Genomic DNA, 24,817 nt, shown 5'->3' on the forward strand with positions numbered 1-24,817 from the left:
ATCCATAAGACAATAAAAAGAAAAACACATCCCATACTCCCATGATCGTACCCACAAACACACATGCAAACCTCAACATGGCGGGGCACAGAAGAACCCTGTGTGGAAAGGCACCCGGGAGGAGATAATCATCATATAATCGTTCTATCCCTTGATACGATACCAAAAATATGCATACACGAGCTAAAGTCAAACTACGGTATCAAACTGATTTTGATACTGCCTAGGTATCGGTATTCTGGATATTTGGATCGATCCACCCACCACCAACACCCAGGACTGTAGCCGGCAGCCATTCGCAGGGCACAAATAGACAAATTGACTGTCAGATTCACACCTACGGGTGTAATTACCCTTCCTTCCCTTTTTGCTGCTCTAATGGAAAAAAGAAGTTGTCTTGATTTTGAAGGAGGTCCTTATTTCCCTTAAGAGGCTTTTGCTGCAGTTGGTAGCATAACTTCATCTACACACACACAGTAACATGGCTGTGACAGCGGCCATTCTCTAGCCGATGAGCCATAAAAACAATAAAGCGCGTCCAATTAAGCCAAAGTAATGACTTAATAATCGAGAGCTTAATCGCTCCACTTTGACTCCATTTATTCATAACAGTGTGCGTTGGTGCCTTCATCCTCATGAGGCCCGGTCGCCAACGTTCAAAAGCCACACACAGAGCGAGCGCGCGAGAGCGAGAGAGAGAGAGAAAGAGAGAAAGGGCGAGCGAGCGGCCCGCAGGTTGCAAGCATCAGCCGTCAATCACGAGCGTCGCGAAGGCATCGGTGGCGCCCAAGCAAACAGCAAATCCATCAGACGTTCTGACAAGTCGCAGCTGCAGGCCAAGAAGCAAAATGGCGTCTTGGAGAGGCCTCGGCAGTTCCATACGTCCGCATTGTACATACGCTAACGATCAAGGAGCTCAATCCATGTACCGTATTTTCCGCATTATAAGGCGCACCTTCAATGAATGACATATTTTAAAACTTTTTCCATATATAAGGCTGGGGTTACGTTATGCATTCATTAGATGGTGCTGCGCTAAAGGGAATGTCAACAAAACAGTCAGATAGGTCAGTCAAACTTTATTAATAGATCACAAACCAGCTTTCTGACAACTCCATTCACTCCCAAAATGAATAAACGGCTGTTTTATTATTTTCTCTGAGGTAAAGTATTAGTATTAGCTAGCGATCCAAGATGGTGGGATCTTCTGCGCATGCGCGTCACCGATCGTGCAAGGTCACCGATAGCGTCTTGACAGCAAGATCTGTTGCGGCTCAATATTGATCCATATATAAGGCGCACTGGATTATAAGGCGCATGGTCAGCTTTTGAAAAAAATGAAGGTGCGCCTTATAGTGCGGAAAATACGGTAAATGGAAATGTCAGGAAAAGCCTACAAGAACATCTGAACTTTCTTTGGGGTTAATCAGAATCACTTTAATTGTCGGCAGCTGTGTGCTGGATTTCAATTAACATGAGTTGAAATGTGTTTGGTTAATCTCATTTGCTCAGTTGTTTACTGTTTTAATAAATGACATTAATGGTGGAAAATATTTTGAAATGATTCATCTTTGAATCCAACAAGGGTGCGTAGACCTTTTATATCCGCGTTATATATCAACACTACAAACACGAAGAGCACAACTAGTAGGACAGAGATACATAAACACTTCACTTTACATCTTCCCCGTTCCCGTGCTGTCGTTTCAGCTCGCACGCCCCCCCACACCCCCCCACCTCACTTTGCCCTAATCTTGCCTCTGTGTGTTTTTATCTCTCCGTGTGCCTGATCGTTCATTCTCAGGCTGTAGACCCCCGCCCTCACCTCCTCTTCTTCTCTAATCCCATTGATGGATGATGCGGTACGGAGTAGGGGACCTCAATCACGCCGGTTGGGGGGACGGAGGGTCGGGGGGTGGATCAACCTCAAAGCTAATTCTGCTGATAGCCATCGCGTAGCACTGAGTAACGATATAGACTTGCTACCTTGACTGCCGTACGCTGGGCTTGTCACCTGTGAGTAATACGAGCCTGTTGTTACCTTAATGCTAACCTGTTAGCTTAATGCTAACATTATTTAAAACAGCCATTGATGGGCTAAAGGAAATTAGCATAACTGTTACAGTGTTCCCTCGTTTTCCGCTGGGGTTAGGTTCCAAATAATACCCGCAATAAATGAAATCCGCGAAGTAATTAGCTTTATGTTTTACAATTCTTATAAATGTTTTAAGGCTCTAAAATCCCCTACCACACAACTTCTTTTTTTCCGACTTGGCAAGTGGAATTTCCAATTTCAAGGGGGCGTTCCCGTACACGCTTCCTGGTTTGAACTAGGAAAAGTCCAACTTCCGACCATCCTCGAATGCAGCATAAACCTTCAATCAAGTGGTACTTTAGCTATGAGGGGGACATATGTATGATCCGTACCTCAAATCTTGGGCCACGGTTCGGAACATTTTCTGGTGATTTGTGCATAAAAACAAGCATGTCAGTAGTAATGTGGCAAATGGGCGCCATCGTTGTGGAATATTAAAAAAAAAACATCGAATGAACACTTCAAATGCTTCTAATAAAAAATAATAATAATAAACCTTGAGGTGGCCATGTACCTTCCTAAAACATTACTACCCTGAAGGCGTGCAACTCTAAATGTAGACTTACTTGTACACTGTACTGTCAAAAGCCATTGTTTAAAAATCGGCAATATAACCGGGGTCAGGGGTGCAAACGATGAACGTCTCTGGTTTAATAACAGAAGCAATTTGACCGTGACATTCAATAACAAACAACAACAGTTCCCCCCTTTTTCTTTTTGCTCCACTCTTGCTGAACAGATGGCTGCAGACGGTGACTCATCCAGTCAGTCTTTTTATTCTCAAATAAACCTTTTGATCTCCATTGTGAGAGGCTTTTTTTTTTTTTTTTTTTTTTTTTTTTAACCACAGTTCTCAACAATGAGCAGAGTCCTAAGTAGGTCTTCCATACCAAGGGGTGGAGTAAGAGTAAATCCCGGCTGACTTTTGGGGTGAGAGAAGCAACCTAGACGGAAAAAAGACCCTTAACATTCACATCTGTGCTCATTCGGGTAACTGGAGCCGATCCCAGTTGATTTTTGCTGAGAGAAGCGGGGTCCGTCATATTACAGGGCATATATCAAGATGGACAATTCAGACTCTTCGTGAACGCAGAGTTTCGAATCTTAGATCTCGTGACCTTAAGGAAGTTCATTCCAAAGATTCAGAGTTGAGGATTGGGTCTTTCTCCAACTGTTCCCACAAAAATGGAAGTATGCAATCGTCCACAAATGGTATAGTGACGGATAAAGTTATTTGTCATACTTTTTGTCTCTTGACTCCAAATGGTAAAACCTTGAATCTTTTTCAAGACGTCACCCTCTCGTCTGTTTCTCTGCTCCTTGCAAAAGTTTTCCGCTGTGTATTAAACGCTCCCTGATTGGTTCGGTTCATTTCCGTGCTTCCATCTCGATAGTGTAAATAATGGAAATCCTCAGCTTTTGTCGACTGGTGTATTTTTAATGTCGGGAGTCATTGTGATATTTCCCCCCGGGCCTCGAAACGTCTATATTTGCTTTAGCCTCGGGTTAGCCGGGGCTTGATGCATATCGACGCCGGCACTCAATAATAGCCTGAGTGCTCTGTATTATTGATAACCGGGCTTCACCGTACCTCCAAAGGCATCTTAAGGAAGACGAAGGAGAAGGATGATGAATGCTTATGGGGGGTGGGGGGAGTGATACAAGCTGTTACGTTAGCGTCCGCGTCGCTATTGCTCGTCGGTCGACAATCAATCTGAGGGGTAGAATGACACAAATTCCCCACAGTAGATACTGTATCTTTTCAAATATCTATCCCCAGATACCAGTTTCACTGATGAACTCGGAAATTGGTGGACTTGTCCATCATAACCAGTCACACGGACAAGTCTCAAGGACACACACTCTCTTTCTGCGTGATGAGCCAGAAAGTGACGTGCATCGTGTCACATGCACTGCTGTCATGATCCCGGGATCGAGGTTGCAGCAGGTTAATACATGCTGTCCATAAACGTTAGTGAATTAGACGCTACATATCAAAGAGTCTCATTTGCATTGGGGTGGGCATATTTTGCATCAAATGTATGCAAAATACCTAATTTACATACGCGCAAAAAACACCGGCGCACCGGGGCGCAATCTGGTTTGCAGCGCACTTAGTGATGGATTTCCCCATCTGCACATGTCTAGTGAATTAGGCACTCCCGGATTGCTCCATTTTTACCAGTTAGTGCCGTGCAAAGGCGACGCAAACCTTTCGTGAATAGGCCCCTCTGTTTTAAGGGTCCCGAACACATCCCAGAAAAAAAACAAAAAAACAAAACACTCAGTAGCACCTTCTGGAAACAGATATGACTTCACTTGACAATATTTCCAATTTAGCTAGAAAGGTAGAAGAAATTAGCCCCCGACACCCAATTAAGTGATCGACGCGAAATTGGGTGGACATGTTGCTCATGACAGGACGCGCAAAAAAGTCTCAAGGACCCATGCCCGAAATTGAACTTGATGTCGGCCATTTTGTTCTGAAGTGGCCATTTCAGACGAATTTGAGGGCTCGTAGTTTGTAGAACTCGTACTCAGAAGTACCCCAAGTTGAGCCCAGATCAGAAAACAGAAAACTCACCAATTTTGGCTGGCGCGTGGATCCTGATCGAAATCACCTATTTTGGACTCCCAAAGGTGTCCCCCAGAAAGTCATTCACTTGCATGCCCTGAAAACAAATTCACTTTACATTATCTTGGATTCCTCTGGAAGATGTAAAAATTTAACCCCCAACACCAGTTTCACCAATCGAAATTGTGTGGAAAAAAAGTCTCAGAGACCCAAAATTGAAGAGGAAGTTTGCCATTTTAGAATGAAGCAGCAATTTCGGGTGAACTCCAGGGCTCGTACTTTGACAAACTCGAATTCACCCACAGATAACTTAGTGACTAAGTGACTGAAAACCACCTTTGAAGAAACATAACTAGGAATAAAAAAAATAAAAATAAAAAAAGACTCCCAACTTGAAGTCTAATTAGATTTGCTGTCAACCTTAATGAATAGTTTTTGTGTATTGTTTTTCCATTTCCTCGAATTGCATCCCAATGAGAGTGCAGCTGCGGTCGGCTTGAACGTGAAAACAAAGAGCCGGCGGGCAGGGCGAGGGATGGCAGGTGGCATAAAAAGCCGAGTCGACAAGGAGGCAAACACAATTGTCATCAAGGGAGCCCAAACAAGGCTGAAGACTTTTCACGAGATGAAAGTCGCCTTTAGCAGGCGGCCCTGAAGAAGAAAAAGAAGAAGAAGAAGAAGGTGGCGATGCTCATCTGACCGTCCTGCTAAGAAGTCGTCGTCATCTCGTGAATTATTTATGACCGCTCGCCTCGCCGTGTGCACGCTAAAGAGAAGAAACAAAAAAAAAAAAGTTTGGATTGGAAGGCCAAGTAAAAAATGTTTTCTTATAGCGTGACTGAACAGTGCGGCTAATTATCTCGCTCCGCATCATCCGTCACTTATTTATTTACTGTGTTACATCGACAAGAAACATTTATTAACTCATTCACCTCCAGCTGTTTTCAAAGCAGAAAATTGCCAGCCAGTTTAGAGCATTTTGACTCATCTTTCAGGACCCACAAATATTGGGTTCACCAAAAATTGGTAAAAATCTGTTTAGTGAAAAAAAAAAAATTGACATGTCAAGTCACACCACCATCTACAGCGATGTGTTACAGTGGTTTACAAATTCACGATTTTATGTGAGTCCATATCGGCAGTCGGATAAATAACATCCCCGGCCGCGAGAGATTGTATTTTCTCCACATTGGGAAGCAATAATCTTTTTTTCCTGCAATATAATACTTGAAAAACCATCCCCTGCTACGCCAGGATTCACCTGCCTTGATCTCCATGTGCTCCCTTAGAACCCGGGGGGAGGCGCAAGGGCGAAAAACAAAGAGTATTTCCACTTTGACGCGGTCTTATCTTTTACACTGATCCAGGCAGGTGATGCAAAAAAGAAAAGGCAGGATATAAAGACGCTGGTTAATATCCTCTCTTGCTGCCGAGTGCGTGCGTGCGAGCTGGGAAGTGCAAATACGTGAGTGACAAGGTGGACGTACATGAAATATTAAACACAATATGACCGACGTGTGTGCTTGTTTCCGTGCAGGACGGCATGGGCAACCTGAGAATAACAGAGAAGGGCCTCAAGCTGGAAGGGGACTCGGAGTTCCTTCAGCCTCTCTATGCCAAAGAAATCCAGTCCAAACCAGTAAGTAGCATACTCTATGAATAGAAAGATAGACATTAAATATGTCATCATATTTTGTCGTGCATATCGGCCTTTTTTATTTGGCTCATATGTCACATTTCAGCAATTAAATTGCATTTTTTTTTTGGTAACACTTCCCCATTGAGTGACTTTAAATTCAAATGAAACAACAACAATTAGTTGGCTGCACTTGAAATGACGTCCAATTGCAGCTGCGGGTATATTCTCCCCTTCAAATGCGTTCCTTTTGTGCGACTCACTGAGATTTCTTCGCAAACCACAGACACATTTATGAAGCCTCTCCGCCTTAAAGAAAAGATATGCAGACACACACACAAACGCACTCTTTGTGTTTGGTGAGAGACGACGATGTCCTGCTGGGACTAACATGTTCCGTTGCCGCGGCGACGGTAAAGGATGTGGGACGACGGATCAGAAACTGGCGGGTGCCAATCGTTTACAGTGAACCCTCGTGTAGTGGGAGGGAGTACGTTCCAAACCCACCTCGGGTAATATTTGCCAAACAGAGAAACCATTTGAAAATATTTTTTTTTCATAGTTGTTAGCAAATGATTATTTCAACTTTATAACGTGGCAAATTTGCAAGAAAAAAAACTCAGAGACTTACGTGAAATGCACATAGCGTACTCTGATGTTTGATCCAATACTTTTCGGTTGCGTTTTCAAATACTGAGATAGTAATTAATTACTAACTAGCAGAGATTAACCATATCATGTTAAGCTTTCGCATTTTGAAGCGTTGGGTAATGGAAGAGACAAAGACACCTCGCTTTGTAAAAGTCCATGCCCTGAGGATCAAGCATTTAAGTTAGTTTGTTTGTTAGTCTGGTATTTTTTGTACAAGTAGTAAACTTGATGTGTTGAATCTGCTGCTCTCCCTCATTCACTTGCTTTTACCTAAAGTAAGCTAGCTTCTGATTGGTTAGTGTTAGTAAGCTGATAGGCGGATCAGGAAGTGTTGTCGCTCTCGCTGCCGTGTATGACGATTACAGTTTAAATTAAGAATGAATCCATCTCCATCCTGCCTTTTCATTGAAAAAAGAGTGTCCCATTAAATGCCAACGAATCCTGACGTTAGACTATTGTTGACTATTGTCTGAGTTTTTTCTTGCATATTTGCCACTTTATAAATTTGTAAATTTCCCAATTTATAAAGTCACAAATTTGCGACAATTTTGTCGCAAATTTGCCACTTTAGAAATTTGCGAGTTTTTTTTCTCTAAATATTAATGAAAAAGTGGAAAACGTTAACGTTATTGTCATCCATTGGTTTATGTCATTGATACATTGTTTCATTAGTCTGCATAGTTATGGGGATTTGTTATGTTTGTGCCCTGCGATTGGCTGGCAACCAGTCCAGGGTGTCCCCCGCCTACTGCCCAGAGCCAGCTGAGATAGGCGCCAGCACCCCCCGCGACCCTTGTGAGCAATATGCGGTCAAGAAAATGGATGGATGGATGTTTTGTTTGTGTATGATTGGAGAAAGTGGAATCAGGTAAAGATTAACAGTGGGCTTAGGATGGACCCTTGAGGGACGCCACATGTGATGTCCTTCTTGCGGAATGCAAAATGTCTGATGTGAGATGAACTGAATGGAATTTGTCTTTAAACTTTGAAATGGTAAATTGGAGATGGGTTGGTGATCACCAATGAAACTTGGATCCAAATTAGTCTTTTTCAAGAGTGGATTGACACAATCTCTAAAAACGTATTGCTGTTTGTCCATCCGCAGGGTCGTCCTCTGTACCTGCAGTCATCCCAAAATGTATCCGTCAACGTCGTCAACAGCAACAACCAGCTGCTCACGCAACTCGTAACAGGTACGACGCGGCCCGAAAATAAAAACATGTTTAACAATGCCTTCGCTTGTCAAGCGCTTTTCAAAAGATGACGACACGCAGGGCAACACCATAGCAAAAACGTTTTCCTTTCTGATCTTTGCGTTCGTCAATCGTGTTTGGTTTGTGCAACGTCAAAACATTTCAAAGTCAACTTTTATGTAAGACTTCATGCTGGTATTTAAATATACATTTGAAGTCTATTTAAAAAGAGTCAACATGATAAAAGACAAGCCTACTGTATTTCAGATCAAAATGTCAATGGACTGTAAACCCATGGCGTGCTTAATGTTCCCGCAAAATGAATGTATTACGTCATGGATTTATTTATTTTTTCTACTGTGTGTATGTATATATTAGTGGTTCACATGTCAGTTAATCCTTCATGCTATACTGCACTGCTACTTTAATGTTCCATCAGGCTGCCACAATCCCCGCCTGCCGTAACTTTGCTGCGACGTTGCACTCTGGCGCTAATAGAGCCTGGCAGATCGGCGAGGTATACAAATCACTCTGAGTAAACATGCACGCCGAGTGTCTTTTGGCTCTGACACGCCAACGCTGTCTGAAAGGGATGCGAACAGCCCCCCATCCCGTTTCCAAATGGAGAGCGACAGAATCAATTGCGAGTGTCAATCAGCCGCCGTTCTCGACTACTTTGGCGTACTACTTTGTTTTGGGGGGAGGGTCAAAACAAGGCTTTCATTCTATTTCTTTCAGTGTTTTCGCAGCTCGGGCGCTTTGTTGAAGTTGCAGATCATTAGGAGATTGCTGGAATTCACTCAAAAATGGCTGCTTCAAATCAAAATGGCTGACGTTTAATTTTGGGGCAAGGGTCCATGACCCGGGATTTACACCGGTTGCGTGTGCGGTGCGGTGCGTGCTCCGGACGCGTCAATTTTTTGGCCAACTCACACCACACAGCTGTGGTCCGGCAGCTCCCTCGCCGACCACTTCCTGCCGTGTCTCGCATGACCGCGCGCGATCATGTGGCATTAAAAACGACAAACACACAGAAAGTCTGTGTTGTGTCGCAGCCGCACCGCAGCCGCACCACAGCCGCATCCGGTGTAAATCCCGGGTCAGGCTTTTTCATGTGTCCTGTTACAGAGCCCTCGCAACATACGTTAACACTGCGCTAACTGGGCGGCCATTTTTCATTTCAATTTATTTTAATCGGGAAAATTAATTTGTTGTAAAAGTAATCAAGTCACTAGCTAGTGTCAGCTTCTGCGTTTGTTGGGGTTTTAGGATCCAGCGGGTTCAAAGCACGAGGGAAGATGTTCGAGGTGAAATCCACATCCGGCAAACTGCTCTTCTCGGCCGACGAGCAGGAGGTGGTGGTGGGCGCCGAGAGGCTCCGGGTGATGGGTGAGTGGTCTGTCACACCGTTCTTCTGATGGGCTCACATTGTGAATAGAAAAGTTTGGGTATACTGCTTGGATGTTATTTATTTTTTGATTTATTTATTTTTATCCAATCAGAGTATGCTATGTCAATGTCATCTGCCTTCAGAATTAGTCGTGCTAGCCCATGTAGTTTCAACCATGCAATCAACAACGTCCAGATTTTGCCTACCCTGGCTTTGTAAACTCTCGACCACTGTTTGCTGAAAAACCCACCTATGCTGACAATTATAAACCTTTTGGAGAGCACTGTATTAGCAATAGCAATTGGTTTCTCCAACCAATCAGAATTCAAATTGATCCTCTCAGAATCAGGTCGCTGGCTCTTAACTCATTTGCTCCCAAAAACGTAAAAATACGTTCTATTTTAAATGTTTTAAGTGTCACAAAGACGTATTTATACATTTTCTTTTTATTTATTTATTTTTTTTATGCTGGTGCATACAGAAGGCTTTTATGCAGCCTCTAAACTGCAAAGAACGGTTGAAGAAATGGTAGTTATTACACAAACGGCCAGCAGGTGGCAGCAGAGTATAAGAGAACAAACCAGGGCCATGTAGAAAAAAGCCCAATCACTCACAATTCTAAATAGTTTTGTGAATAATGATGAAACTTAGCTATATTTGAATGCTAATTGCTGTAGAACGGAAACAGATAGAAACACGCTTTTTTTTCCTGATGAAAGAAGAGACTTTAATCTTTATTTTGGTAGGTTGCATATTTTTATAGCATTAGATCACAAAATTCTGTGGGCCTCAGTCAAAATCCAGTAAAACAGTCGGGAGTGAAGGGGGATTGCTCCTGTGAAAATGGCTGCGAGTGAATGAGTTCATGACATCATCATTATTCTGTCCTCTGATTGGTTTGATCTGAGCATAAATATTGATTGCAAATTGCTTCACACGATGCTCGTGCTGTTATATTGTGTTTGCGTATTTGCGTTGACGTGATGGTGGTGGTATTAAGAGCTGGATTGAGTCCGCCACAACTGAAGGCCCAGGTACCAAATGCATAAAATGCATAAAAACGCCCATCAGTCACGGCGATCCTTTAATGTGCTCATATTTGGGTAAAAATGTATTGTGCAAAAAATTATGAAGGAATCCCCTTCCAGGCGTGGCCCGAGACAATTTGCTCCTCGCTTTTACAGATGGGAGCGATTACGCTGGCCGCTCATCTACATGCACTTAACATCCTTTGCAGTCATAGTTGGTTAGCGTCAGCCTACTGGAAAGTGCAGCCGAGCCACAGATGGCGAGGAGGAGATGGAGACACGGATAATTGGACGGACGTTGCATTGTTCCACTCGCGGCGAAGATGTCCATGCTTTTTTTTTTTTTTTTTGTTGAAGGAGACTTATGCATTTTTTTAAATCACTTCAAACGCCTCCCAGGTGTGGTACTAACGTGTCCGTGTCATGCTTTTTTGCCTGGCTGTTATTTTAGCCTTGCTGAAATCAGCCTGTTTTGAGGTTGAGGTCATGCCTTTTGGCCTCTGTTGTCATGACAACCAGCGGTGAAGTTTTTTTTCAAGGTCGATTATAGGGCACATACACATTTCCATCCACGTCATTGAACAATTTAAGCGTTGCCAAGAAACAAGTTTTTTGGAAATATGATGAGATGTGAGGCAGACCCGCTAAACCACTTAACCACCGTGCAGCCCACCAGACCGCCATTATTTTCAATTTCGCGCACCCCCTGAAGGGCGTTCAACCGCAGTCTAGAAATCTCTGGCATAGACCATGAAATAAGGTGTAAATAAGGTACATTAACGATGCATAGACCTTTAAATAAGGAAATAGATTGCCAACGGCGGCTGGCCGAGTATTGCTGAGGTAACCAGTCAGTCCAGGCCCTGGTTTTTATCATTAAAAAAATGAAAAATTATATATTTTTCTTTACTTGGTTAACTTGTGAGGTGGCATGGCTCAGTGGTAGAGTGAATGGGTAAATGTGAGGCATTGTCAAGCACTTTGGCCACCATATGGTGTCGATAAAAGTGCGATATAAAAAGCAGTACATTTCCCAACTTGAAAATCACAGAATCAGACACTCAGATTAACCATCGTTATGTCATCACCAGGCCACGCCCCTTAATGGTACGCTAGCTTCATAAAATCTATTGTACGTTTACGTAAATTTATGAAAGACATGAACAAAAAAATGTCATGTCTGGGGTCACGCCAGGGTTAAGTTTGAGTTCATGACCTGTTAAGTTGGGTTCATGACCGTGAGGTCAAGTGTCAGTTATGTACTGATGTAACAAGTGTCTGTTTTGAACTGATGTAACTAACATCTAGTTTCAACTGGTTTTAGGCTATGTGATGTTATGTGATGTCAAAAATCTTTAATCCCTTTACCTGGTAAACAGCCAATCAGATAATTCCATGTCTAGCCACAACCAATCAGATCGATTCCTTCTTATAAAAGCCTCCTGAGAAGTGAGTGTCTTTGTCGGATTATTACTTTTGTTACCACTGTCCTCTGTGTAAATCTTTGTTTCTCGTCTAGTCAAGTTTGTACTACGCCTCTCGATGTGAATAAATAGTTAAAATCTTATTTGTGTCTGCGCTTTGGGATCCAACCTTCAGCACACGACAAAAAATGTCAGTTTATCAATGAGGGAAAACTGATTTAAAATTTAGTTAGGAAATGAATTCAACTTGTAAGTCAAGGTGCCTCTGTACTGCAGCTTGGGAGGAATTTTTGTGCACACCAACTGAGGCAGTCGAAAGACACGCTCGCTAAAACCCTAAGGACACGCAAGCTTTCAGCCAGAGCGAATACCCCGTTGTAGTCGAGTCCAAAGCTGAAACATTTAGTAGAAGCGCTTCCCCGTGTCGCGGCGACTTCTCCCTGGAGTGGCGCCGGCCACCTCGGAATCGGCTCTCGCTTCCAAAGTAAGCATTGCTCGCTCATGCGGCGCGCTTCTCCAACCCCCCCTTCCGAGATCAGCAGCGAGCGGATGTGTTCAAAGTTTAACTCCTGCAGAGAAGCGCAGCCGAGTGGAGGAATTGGGTAGCGGAGTGGCGGGGGCGGGGGGGAGCAGGAGTCACCTTGATGCTGAGATACAAGCGCGTTGAAGGGGCTTTATTTACCTGACAAATGGGGTTACTTACCCAACGATCCCACCGAAAGCACAGGTTGCTTAAAGCACTTGTCTCTGCCTTGGCCTTCACCTTGTCACAGGAAAGAATTAGCGTGACTGTCAGTGGCCTTGGATTCAGTTTACTCGAGATGCAGATGATGCCATTTAGCAGTGCTCTGCTATAGGACGTCTCTGTCAAAGTGCTTGGCTTCATGATTGCTTTTGATGGGGAGTGTTGCATTTGTCACGTAGTGAACATCCTTGCCTAATTTGAATGCGTAAAACAAATTGCCAAGGATAGAAAATAAACCTTTGAAATTGAGAAAAATGGAGCCGTGTGAAACTACGCGATGCTCAACTGTCAATCAATTACCACGTCAAGACAAGTCAAGTCAAGTCATCTTTATTTATATAGTGCTTTCAAACAAGGCGAGTTAAGGCGCACTCGACCCAAGGCATTTCGACTTCACAACGGTTACGCCCAGTCCGCCATTTTGTCTCCTTGTCCGCCATATAGCCCAGAGTGTTTTCCGTCCGCTATTTAGCCCTTAGCCAGTGCTAGCGCTTGTGCACTTTGTAGGATTGTTTTTTTTCGCCCTCTTTTTTTTCCACATCGTGGCCCCAAACAGTCGTAAAACATCTTGTTTTTTTATTTGAATATATTTTAGATTTTTTTTTAATGCAAATTATTTTGATGTAAATATTGACTTTAATGGGGATGTCATTATTTTACACACAACTTAAAGTTACGGTTTGTTTGTTTATTTATTTATTTATTTATTTTAAACTTAGACCGACATAAACATGTTAAATACGACACAAATTAATTACTGGTAACACAAAAGATATGACAAGGATTAACATCCTTATAACATTATTAACTAATTTGCTCCCACAAAAACGTATAAATACGTTCTATATTAATATTAACAGCGTTCCAAAGTTTTATGTTTTTTGTTTTGTTTGTTTTTTATGATAGACCATACACAAGGCGTTGATGTAGCCTCTGAACTTAAGAGAACCGTTGAAGCAATGGTAGTTATTACAAAAACAGCCAGCAGGTGGCAGCAGAGTATAAGAGATCAACCAGGGTAACAAGCTGTTACCCCCCACAGTTTTATGAATCATCATCAAATTTATCCAGCTATTTATCAAGCAAATTTATCAAGCTATATTCTAATGCTAATTGCTGCAAAATGGAAACAGATAGAAATATATATTTTTTCCTGATGAAAGAAGAGACTCTAATCTTTCTTTTGGTGGGTTCCATGTTTTTATAGCAATAGAACATAATATTCTGTGGTCCTTGCAAAATCAGTCAACCTCCAGGAAAACAGCTGGGAGCGAACGGGACTGCTTCTGTGAAAATGGTGCTGAGTTTATGTGTTAACTGTGCCACACAATGCATTCTGGGATCAATGTATATGAAAAACGGGTAGATTTAACACATCCAGAACACGTACAGGCAAAGTGTTTCCGCGTTACATTTGCATTCATGTTATTTTTTGGAACAGTATGATTACTGTTGAGCTCCGTAATTTAAGGCTAGCCCACAAATAGCAAAAATCTGCTTATAATTGACGGCAACGTTATATACCATTATTTTACCGATCCGGTCCATTTGGTAATATATTTTCCTCCATGCGGCCCCTGAGCTAATATGAGTTTGACACCCCTGCTCTAAAGTAACCACAATGCTCAGATCCAGTCCACACACTGGCTGTCAAGTGATTTTTTGTTTTTTTCTTGCACGAAGGCCCGGTTCATGCTGAAATTCAGCCAATTGAGATGCAAAGCAAAAAAAAAAAGAAAAAAAGAAAAGTCATATCTTGACAGATGAGTGACGTAAAATTTGATTCTCCGTCACTGCGGCACAATCACAAAAAAGTGGCGCGCCATCCCATTTGCTGCACTCATCTTTTCGGCAGCAATTACAATTAGCCTCCTTTCATTTGCCTCCGTTTATGTCCCATTGACTCAGCGTGTCGCGCCCCCCGCCTGGCAGATAGACGGTCGGGAGGAGTGCGTTATCAGCTCAGGATGCGCTCGTGTGATCATCCCATCGCTCCCCCACTCCCAACACCCTCCCCTGTCGCAAGGCAAATGGAGGCCAGGCTGCAGCGTGGCAGGAAAAGCGGATGATGAGGGTGTGTGTGTGTTTTTTTTTTTTTCTCTTATCCTTCTGTTCGTGTGATCACAGCAACTTGTTTGGCGAACGCCGCGATCAATGATGCGCTGCCCGGAATTCACAACCAAACAGAATATATTTAGCTACTGTGAGATCAGAACAAGCAACAACTGGATTGCAAAAAAAAATAATTGTCTTAAAAGGAAGATGGAAACAGTAAGGAAATTGGGGATTAATCACTTAATTAAAACTTTGACAATCAATACAGGATATTTCAAGTAGGGGTGTCAAAATGAGTGCGTTAATTTGCATTTTTTTTTAATGACCACCCCGTACTTGGAACGCCTCGACTGGGGGAATTCCAGTCGCAATGTAGCAGACAATTTAGCATTAATAAATTGAATAATAATGAATATATTTGTGAAGACTGGGGTCAAGTTGTATTTTACAATTTGAAAAATGTGCATAATTTCCCAAGTTACTTCATGTTAAAGATTAGATAGCTCCATCCATCCATTTTCTTGACCACTTTTCCTCATAAGGGTCACAGGGGAGCTGGAGCCTATCCCAGCCGGCTTCGGCCAGCCAATCGCAGGGCACACAGAGAAGAACAACCATCCACTTGATAGCTCTAAATATGAAAACAAAAATGCACTGAGCTGTCACTGTCTCACAAATGCAATTATGCCATCTAGTGGCAGAAAAATGACCAACACAAATCAATATCACACTCATTTTTTTCCAGTACAATACATCTTTTTAATTTTAACTCAATTTTATGAATGATTATGAAATGACTGTATCAATGAATAAAACATTTTTTTCCATTTTATGTTAACAAGAGGATGAAAACCTTTATTGAAAAATTGTACTGTACATTTAGAATAGATATAAAATTTGCAATTAATCGTGAGTTAACTCTTTTTAACTGGCTGACACCCCAACTTTAAATGCATTATTGTTCAAAATGTTTTGAAAATGTCACAAACACAATATGCTACATTTATTGTTTTATGAGAAAATACCTTTTCTTGTATGTACATAAACAAATATGTACATAAAAAGAAATTTAATCATTTTATTTTACATTTTATTGTACATTGAGAACAGATCAAATTAAGTGATTAATCATGAGTTAACTATTGAAGTCATGAGACTAATTCCGATTTTGTTTAATTTACAAGCCCCTATCAAATGATAGAACACTTGATTTAGAGAAAAGCATTTTTTGCCGCCATCATGTGGCATCTTGGTTGTCAAGGAAGTAAGATGAAGAGTGGACGTTAGCGGTACGTAGTGCTTTGCCGCCATCTTGTTAGCTTGCCAAAAAACTATGTTGAAGTGAGTTGAGCATTTTCATTTCAACAAAAGTAGATCGTTTCCACCATTTGTGGTATTGAGACGGTGTTTTAAACCTTTTTAGGGCGGCATTGCAATCGCTCCTCGGTTGTTGCCATGTAGCAGCGTAAGGCCTCCCGTTCGTGGTACCTGCTGTTGCTAGCGTCGACGGCGTGATCACGTTATAAGTTCACGGAGACAAGGTGTCGTCGCTTTTATATTTGCCATCCGTCAAAGCCTCCGCCGCCTTTTATTCGCCGCTGTCCTTCCTCCGGAGTGGACGCCGTTAAGCTGTAATGAGACAATAAAAGACAGCCGAGTTGCCGCGCGCGGAGGCGGCGCTCCGCATTTCGCGCCGTTATCTGGAGCGCGTGGCCAATGTGCAACGGATTCCTGACGAGCGAACGCATCCCATAAAAAGCGAAATGCTCTTGATCTGTGTGTGTTTCTTTTTCTGGGGGGGGTCGGCATGTTAGCTTTATACACGGATGTTAAGCAGTTTGAAGGATGACGGTATCGTAATAATAAGGCGCAAGCATTCAGCCTTTCAAAAGATTTTTGCGATGTGGAAGTTGTTTATGTTTATGTTACAGGAAGTTACTTACAGTATTTGTTTCACCCAACTTAAATCTCTTCTTGATGTTTTCCCATAATAGCACTTTTTGTGTTTTACTCTCTCCTTTTATCGTATTTGTCAGAAAGTGCTCACATTACAGTAAACTGTGCCTCTTCTGTGCTCTTGGTTCGAACTCTCGCAATTTCGACCTGATGTCTCTTTATGGGAATTTAGTACCTCGTACCAAAGCGGGATACCCGATTTCCGAGTCAAGAGAAAGGCGTGCACCTTACGACGGCCGCGGGGGTTCGAGGACACCGCCGCCATCCTCGTTTCACGGCTGACATCAATCCGGACGCCGGCGGTCACAAATCCCGATGAGATTGTGAGCGTGGCGGTGGGTAGGGGTGAGCGCGCTCTTCCACGTGAGGCTGGCCTGGCAAACGAGGAGATGGTACTAGAACACTTTCAAGATGCTTTTCTATGGAACGCAAATTAAACTTAGTACTAGGGATGTAACGATAATGGTAATATTCTGATATTAAAACTGCCACAATATATCGTCATCGTCATGTCACAATATTGAAATCAGCACCTGTTTAAAAAAAAAAAAAAAAAAAAAGTCGAGTTGATTTCCACTTGTGCAGTTCTAACACCGTCTGGTGGCCAGTTTTTTAGTGCAGTTTAATTTTCACAAGGCATGTTTTGGCCCTTCTGTGTTATATGCACGCTAATGTCCAGATGAAGGGTAACATAATATACTTGTGAACAGAGACAATATGTGGAGGAACCCAATTTATTGTATTTATTAATTTCTTATTTAATTAATTATTAATTAGTTAATGTATTAATTTGATTAATAATAAAAAATGTATCAATTGTAATGTATTGTAATGCTTGGATTAGTGCCTCAATATATATATTTAAGTATTTTTTATATCTAGAATATATTTTTATATTTTTTATTGCTGCAATGTACAAAAACAATATTGTGGGTTTTTTTGTTTTTTTTTTACAATATTGTGACCTTCTTTTGTATCGCCAACCTCGCCACAATATTGTGATAATTATCGTATCGTGACCTTCATATCGTGATGTTTGGCTATCGTTACATCCCTACTTACTACCATATGTACATTAAAAGGCCTTAGTAATAAAAATGACATTTTTGGAGAGAGAGAAAATTGTTATAACAAATTTAGAAAGTAAAAATGCGAGAATGTAGTCCAGCAAAAATCCACATGTAATTGACACCCCCAAAAAAACTTTATAATTTCCTATACCTATAAGAGGGCGCCAAAGCACTACTTTTATATTAGGGCTGAAGCTCCTCCCCCTCATTACGACATACTGTAGTTCCTTGACACCAAGATGCTGCAAGATGGCATGAAAACAATACTTTAGTGCTGTCACTATCGAATATTTTTAGAATCGATTAATCTATTGCTTATTCAATCGATTAATCGACTAATCGAACTCATTTTAATTTTGCATTAAAATGTAATATATCAGCATTTTTCACCGATTACTGTTTATTAACCGGTGATTGGTGTTTATTTCGTACTTCATATTCGTATAGTGATTTTTTTTTTTTTTAAAGTAAAAACAGGTGTTTGCAAATGTTTTATTTTGATTAAACACAGAAGATAATCAGTCTTGTTTTATGAAGGACTACAGGAATCAGTGAACAACTACTGCTCATATGCTGAAAATCAGAGGATTTGGACAATTTTACATTAAAAAAAATTAAAATAAATAAATTAAAAAATAGATTAATAATCAATTACTTGTCGATTATTAATCGATTATTTTGACAGCTCTACAAAACTTTAATATTAGACGAAAGGAGGAACAGAAGAATACAAAGAAAATCTGCAAATCTGCGGTCAAACACTGCATATTAAAAAGGCACCATCAACAACCATTTATTTACTATTATTAATCATCTAGATTTATGTTACTATAAATCACAATCATAACCCCAGTTTAACTGGGCCAAAGCTAATATAAGGAGCAATTATTGCTTTAGTATGCATATTTTATTAGCACGCCAGCGCTTCATCCAAAAAAGATACCACATAATTTAACGAAAATGACTTCAGAGACCCCCAAACTACGTCTATATCACGGACTCTAGTTTGAGAACCCGTCATAGACGGTCCCGAGCCGTCTTTATCCCCCTCCTCCCCCCCCCCCCCCCCCCCCCCCCCCGTCAAATATGATGGAGCATCCATCGAGAGGGAGGAGGCGAGCGCACTTTAGTGCTAATGTCATTACGGCATCCGGCACGCAGGCATCATCAGTGACAGTGGCGATGCCGGCGCATCGTTACTGATGGATCTCCAAGGTGACTTTCAAAGTCGTCTGCATGCGCGCGGCTGGGGGAGAGCATTAGGAAGGTAACCGGGTGGATTCTGGGATGGTTGAGCGGCACCAGATGTCCTTTGACAGTCTAAAAATAGGGCAGCACGGTAGACTAGTGGTTTGCATGTCTGCCTCGTGGTCAGGGGTTCCGGGTTTAAATCTCAAATGAGGCATTCCTGTGTGGAGTTGGCCTTTTTTTTGTTGTTGTTGTTGTTTGTTTGTTTTCCGGTTACTCAAACACTGCAACTTAGCTTTAGAGCGCCACGTCGTCTTCTGTGAGGGTGTGCAGCATAGTGAGAAAGGTGAAAGGAAGTGTCTGCTTTAGAGCGCCTCGTTGTTATGAAGGCTTGCTCTCATCGCTGCTTGTTTGACCATATTAACTCATTTGCTCATAAAAACGTATAAATGCGTTCTATTTTAAATGTATTAAGTGTCCCAAAGATGTATTTATACGTTTTTTTATGGGGGGGGGTTTATGCGAGAGCATATAGAAGGCTTTGATGCAGCCTCTCAACTGCAAAGAACAGTTGGAAAAAATGGTAGTAATTACAAACATGGCCAGCAGGTGGCAGCAGAGTATAAGATATCAACTAGGGTCATGATGCAAACAAGCTGTTTCCCCACAATTCTTAGCTATAGTCTAATGCTAATTGCTGCAAAATGGAAATTGATAAAAACAATTTTTATTTTTTTTCCTGATGAAAGAAGAGACTCTAATCTTTCTTTTGGTAGGTTCCATGCATTTGTAGCAATAGAACAGAATATTCTGTGGGCCTTGCAAAATCAGTCAAAATCCAGTAAAACAGCCGGGAGCGAAGGGGGTTGCATCAAAGAAAATGGCTGGGAGTGAATGAGTTGATGCAAACTGCGTACCTCGGCCTCATTTGTCACCATATTTTTGTATTTTTTTGTGTAAAAACTGTACGAATTGCTCCTCATTTGCAACTCCGCTCGCCATGTGACCACACGAGCAAATGAAGATTTGTTGTATTTGTAACTCCAAGCAATTTAGTTGTCCCAAGAGTCATGTTTACAGAACCGTAGTTATTAATGGGATCGACACAAGAGCCCTGTTTAAAAAAAAATAAACAAAATAAATCTGCCTTTGCAAAAGTGAGTGAGTTGTAAGGTAACGCATTCATGGATGAAATAAGCTTTTGCGTGTCATCTGAAATGAAAACTGCTTTGTTACACAGAAACAAATTACTGGTCTAATTATAGCCTGCGTGTTTTTGTTGCGTGACCAGCCCCGTTTTTACCCGCCGCCCACCGAAACAGAGCGGCGTGTTGCTTTCGAAATACATCATGAAAAGTGTGGCGATGACTCCATTGAAGAATTGATTGAGTCGGACGTTTAAATACGCAAATGTCAGCACAAAGGATAATTAAGTGCTGCTGTGTCACACTTGAGTATCTGCACCTCTGGTCATTTTTTTTTTTCCATGATTTTTATTAACGCTTTTGTTTTGCACACAATTGCAAACAGCGTGATGAGATTTCAATCAAAAAATGCTCAGGTTTGGTAATTATATCCAGCCAGGGGAAACCTGCAGGATTCGGCTGTTGATTTATTATTATTTATTGTGATTTTATTTTATTTTTTTGCTGATTTTGACTTTTTTTTTTTTTTTTTTTTTTCCCCCCCACATAAGAACAACATGGGAAAACATGTTTTTAGTTGATATAGTGGACTCCAGGATAGTATGGCTGTAACGTGTTGTAAACTTACCAAGCTTATTTGTAACATTTTTAACATGAACATCATGCAAATCAACTTGCGATTGTGATTGGTTAGCTAGGATCCAATCATGAACTTTATGCATTTTTATTGGTTTAGACATGCAAATATGTCATGTCCACTGCAATCATCCATGGGTCAGAAAGCATTAAACCCAAATGAAATGTTGGATACTAAAATATATTTTTTCAGGATTTTACCTGATTCAAAAGTACATGAAAATGTGCAGGCGGATTTTTCCTGGTGAAGGTTTTATCCAATGTATCCAATCATGATATATTGGCACTGTCGTGTTTCCTGGAAATTGGAAAAATTCAGCCCCTGGAAAGAGTTTTAGCGAGCAACATAAAATTTGGCAGGCAGGTCCAACTCGCGTATATCTACAAAAAAAAAAAAAAGTCTCAAGTATACAGGCTGTAAAATGCACAAGAGGTCGGCTAGCTTGTCTCATTGTGACTAAAAAAACGGCTGAGTCGCCTTCTCTGGAAAATTCAGCTCTCAGAGACAGTATTGCTAAAAAAAAAAAAAAAAAGAAGAAAAAAAAACGTGAATTTCGGCAGGCAGGTCCAACTTGAGTACACATACAAACACCTCAACAACCACCTGCTTCATTTTATAAATAAATATATAATTGTCATGATCTACTCCAGCCAGACTGGCTAATGCTAATTAGCACGCTACTCGCAGCACTTTTATCCCTCAAAAGAACGGCTATTCATACAAAAACGCTTCAGAAATGTATACGGACAAGCATCTTAACATTACTCACCGACATATGCTGTTCCTAAGCTGCAAAAAAATCAACTTTTAATGGCATATCTTGATTGTGACTTTTTCCTTCTACTCTCTAATGTGACTACAACTTAACTGTGTATCAGAAGGCAAAGAACCACACTGCCCCCTAAGTGGCCAAATCAGGTACAACATGAACAGCGTTCCCAGTAAACAAACAAGGGCAAGACAATATAAAATAATTTAAATAAAATCGATTTTAGGACATTTAAAATCAATTCTGAATTGTATTAAATGAGAATCGCGATTCTTATGAGAATCGATTTTTTTTTTTTGCACACCCCTAATACCGTATTTTCCGAACTATAAGGCGCACCGCATTACAAGGCGCACCTTCAATGAATGACATACTTTAAAACTTTTTCCATATATAAGGCGCTACAGTAGAGGCTGGGGTTACGTTATGCATCCATTAGATGGTGCTGCGCTAAAGGGAATGTCAACAAAACAGTCAGATATGTCAATCAAACTTTATTAATAGATTACAAACCAGCTTTCTGATAACTCCATTCACTCCCAAAATGAATAAACAGCTGTTTTATTATTTTCTCTGAGGGAAAGTATTAGTATTAGCTAGCGATCCAAGATGGCGGGATCTTCTGCGCATGCGCGTCACCGATCGTGCAGGGTCACCGATAGCGTCTTGACAGCAAGACCTGTTGCGGCTCAATATTGATCCATATATAAGGCGCACTGGATTATAAGGCGCATGGTCAGCTTTTGAAAAAATTGAAGGGTTTTAGGTGCGCCTTATAGTGCGGAAAATACGGTAATTACCTTACGAATCTACCGATCTTAATCGATTACTACCGAATTTGAACAATGTATACAAGATGAAAAAATAACCTAAATAAAAAGAAAACAAATATCCTTGTGTAAAAGTTGAGGTTAAATCCGCATTAACGTTTGTTAGTATGATAGTGGTGGTGGTGGTCTAATAAATGGATTATGTAACCGTACCCTGTATTTTCTCTGTGTTGCACTCACCCACCGATCACTTTCACTGTCACGCGCACTACCACACTCGTTGACAAAACATGGCCTGCTTCTCTTTGAGCGAGCGTCTCGCGTTTAGTCATCTCGCCTTTGGTCGCGGCATCTCCTCCGGCTCTCTTTGACCCGCCCTAATGAGACGATGGCCCGGCCGGCGCTACATATTTCATGCTAATGTGCAATCCCGACGAAAGCGCCAGTAACCCATCCTCGAGGGCCCGTGCGGTTCGAGACCCTCATCAGCTGGACACCGAGCCCGGCCGTTAGCTTCACCCTGCCTGGGGTGAAGACGCAATGCAATCAAAAGTGTGTTTTAATGAGTGCAAGTGTGTTTTTATAAGCTAAAATGTTTTTCATGTGTGGCAATGCTGAACTATTATAACTAGGGGTGTCAACTGTTTAAATTTTTTAACAGTAATTAATCGTATTACTTCACTTGTTAACTCACAATCGCAAATTTTATATCTGTTCTAAAGTTTTCATACTCTTGTTAACAGAAAAGTAGAAAAAAAAATCTTAAATAGAAATATGGCTGCATCTTTTAGTCATTAATACAGTAATTTCATAATAATTCATAAAATTGATTTAAAATAAAAAAGAACTGTACTGTACTGTAAAAAATGAGTTTTGTCATTTTTCTGTCACTAGATGGCATAATTGCATTTGTTAGACGTTGGTGACAGCTCAGTGCATTTTTCATTTCAAATTAAGAGCTATCTAATCTTTAACATGAAGTATCCATCCATCCATCTATCCATTTTCTTGACCACTTATTCCTCAAGGGTTGTGGCGGGTGCTGGAGCCTATCCCAGCTGGTTACCAGCCAATCGCAGGGTACACAGAGATGAACAACCATCCACACTCACACGCACACCTAGGGACAATTCGCCCAATTAACCTGCCATGCATGTCTTTGGAATGTGGGAGGAGACCAGAGTACCCGGAGAAGACCCACGCGGGCACGGGGAGAACATGCAAACTCCACCCAGGACTCAAACCCGAGTCCTTAACATGAAAGTAACGTGAAATTCTGCACATTTTGAAAATTGTCAAATACAACTTGACCCGAGTCTCCACAAATATATGCATTATTATTACATTTATTACTGCTAAATTTTGACATGGACGTGTCTGCTGCGTTTGCAGCTGGAATTCCCCCATTACAGGCTTTCCAAGTAAGGGGCGGTCTTTAACCATGCGTTAAAAAAAATAGTGGTGTTAAAGGAACTTTAAATGAACTCAAAATTAACACACTCATTTTGACACCCCTAATTATAACCAATATTTTTTAGATGTGTTCTATAGCTTGATTTTTCCCATATTGCAGGTGGGTATGGAATGTATCCCTCACAATAAATGGGGTTCACCGTCAAGGCAAAGGAAGAATTGGAGGGTAGTCGCAAAACTTTTTGCAAAAAGTGCTGAGTGAGGAGTAGCGAGAAAATTCTGCGCCATACGTCCTTCCATGCTGTGGCTCCCCTCACAGATTGATGTCATTTTTTTTTATTTTTTTTTTCCATGGCAAATGGAAGAGGGTAGAGCTGAGGGCCAGATGGATGCCGCCAATTTCCCCTCCTTTGGGCCACCTGCAGCCTTTTCAGCTCGGGGGGTGGAATAGAATTTGGCATGCAGAACCTGCCTTGCGGCTAATGGCACCAAACCCGTTAAGAAAAGCCTCATTCCGGGGGTGGTGAAACACAGAGATGTCATTTCCCAATCGTATTCCACTTTTTCATCTCTGTAAATGTGCACGCTGATGAGGAAAGACAAAAAAAGGTTCGCTTTTCGCCGACAACGTGCTTTTTTTCCACTCGACGCCGTTCCCTTTGGACCGACTGACACGACGACATCGTTTAGCGGCTGACGGTTCGACGGTGACGTGCTAATTCCTCAGCCAAACGCTGCCGTCTTTTTTTTGTCGTCTTTTAATCACAGTTGAAATAGACGGCGTTGCACTCGTTCTGGCTTTTTCTTTTATGCCTGACAATCGCTCGGTTGATTCATGTTCAAACGGCCGCTAAACTGATCGGCTGACATTTAATCGCTGATGTTTTGATCTGAATGTTCAATATATTTGCTTATTATAACGTTGGTTGGCAAACCACAGCTTCAGTGTTTGAAACGAATTTTATCGTAAACGGTCGGATTCCGGTTGGCAAATAAAAACAATAGCAGGAGGTAATCATTAACGTTTCTACCGATACCAATACCGATACCCAGCTTTGCAGTATCGGCCGGTACCGA

General features: G+C 41.5%; 1 protein-coding gene across 4 annotated transcripts in view; it reads left to right on the forward strand.

The window, feature by feature from the left end:
* Positions 1 to 24,817, forward strand: part of sgcd (sarcoglycan, delta (dystrophin-associated glycoprotein)) — a 233,126-nt gene that overhangs the window by 181,513 nt on the left and 26,796 nt on the right. For all 4 annotated transcript variants that reach the window (XM_077505373.1, XM_077505372.1, XM_077505374.1 and 1 more), the window contains 3 exons: positions 6,208 to 6,309; positions 8,063 to 8,150; positions 9,420 to 9,539. In XM_077505373.1, coding sequence (XP_077361499.1) covers positions 6,208 to 6,309; positions 8,063 to 8,150; positions 9,420 to 9,539 — 310 coding nt within the window. The remainder of the gene's footprint in view (positions 1 to 6,207; positions 6,310 to 8,062; positions 8,151 to 9,419; positions 9,540 to 24,817) is intronic.

Source organism: Festucalex cinctus, chromosome 18, assembly GCF_051991245.1.
Source record: "Festucalex cinctus isolate MCC-2025b chromosome 18, RoL_Fcin_1.0, whole genome shotgun sequence".
Classification (NCBI taxonomy): Eukaryota; Metazoa; Chordata; class Actinopteri; order Syngnathiformes; family Syngnathidae; genus Festucalex; species Festucalex cinctus.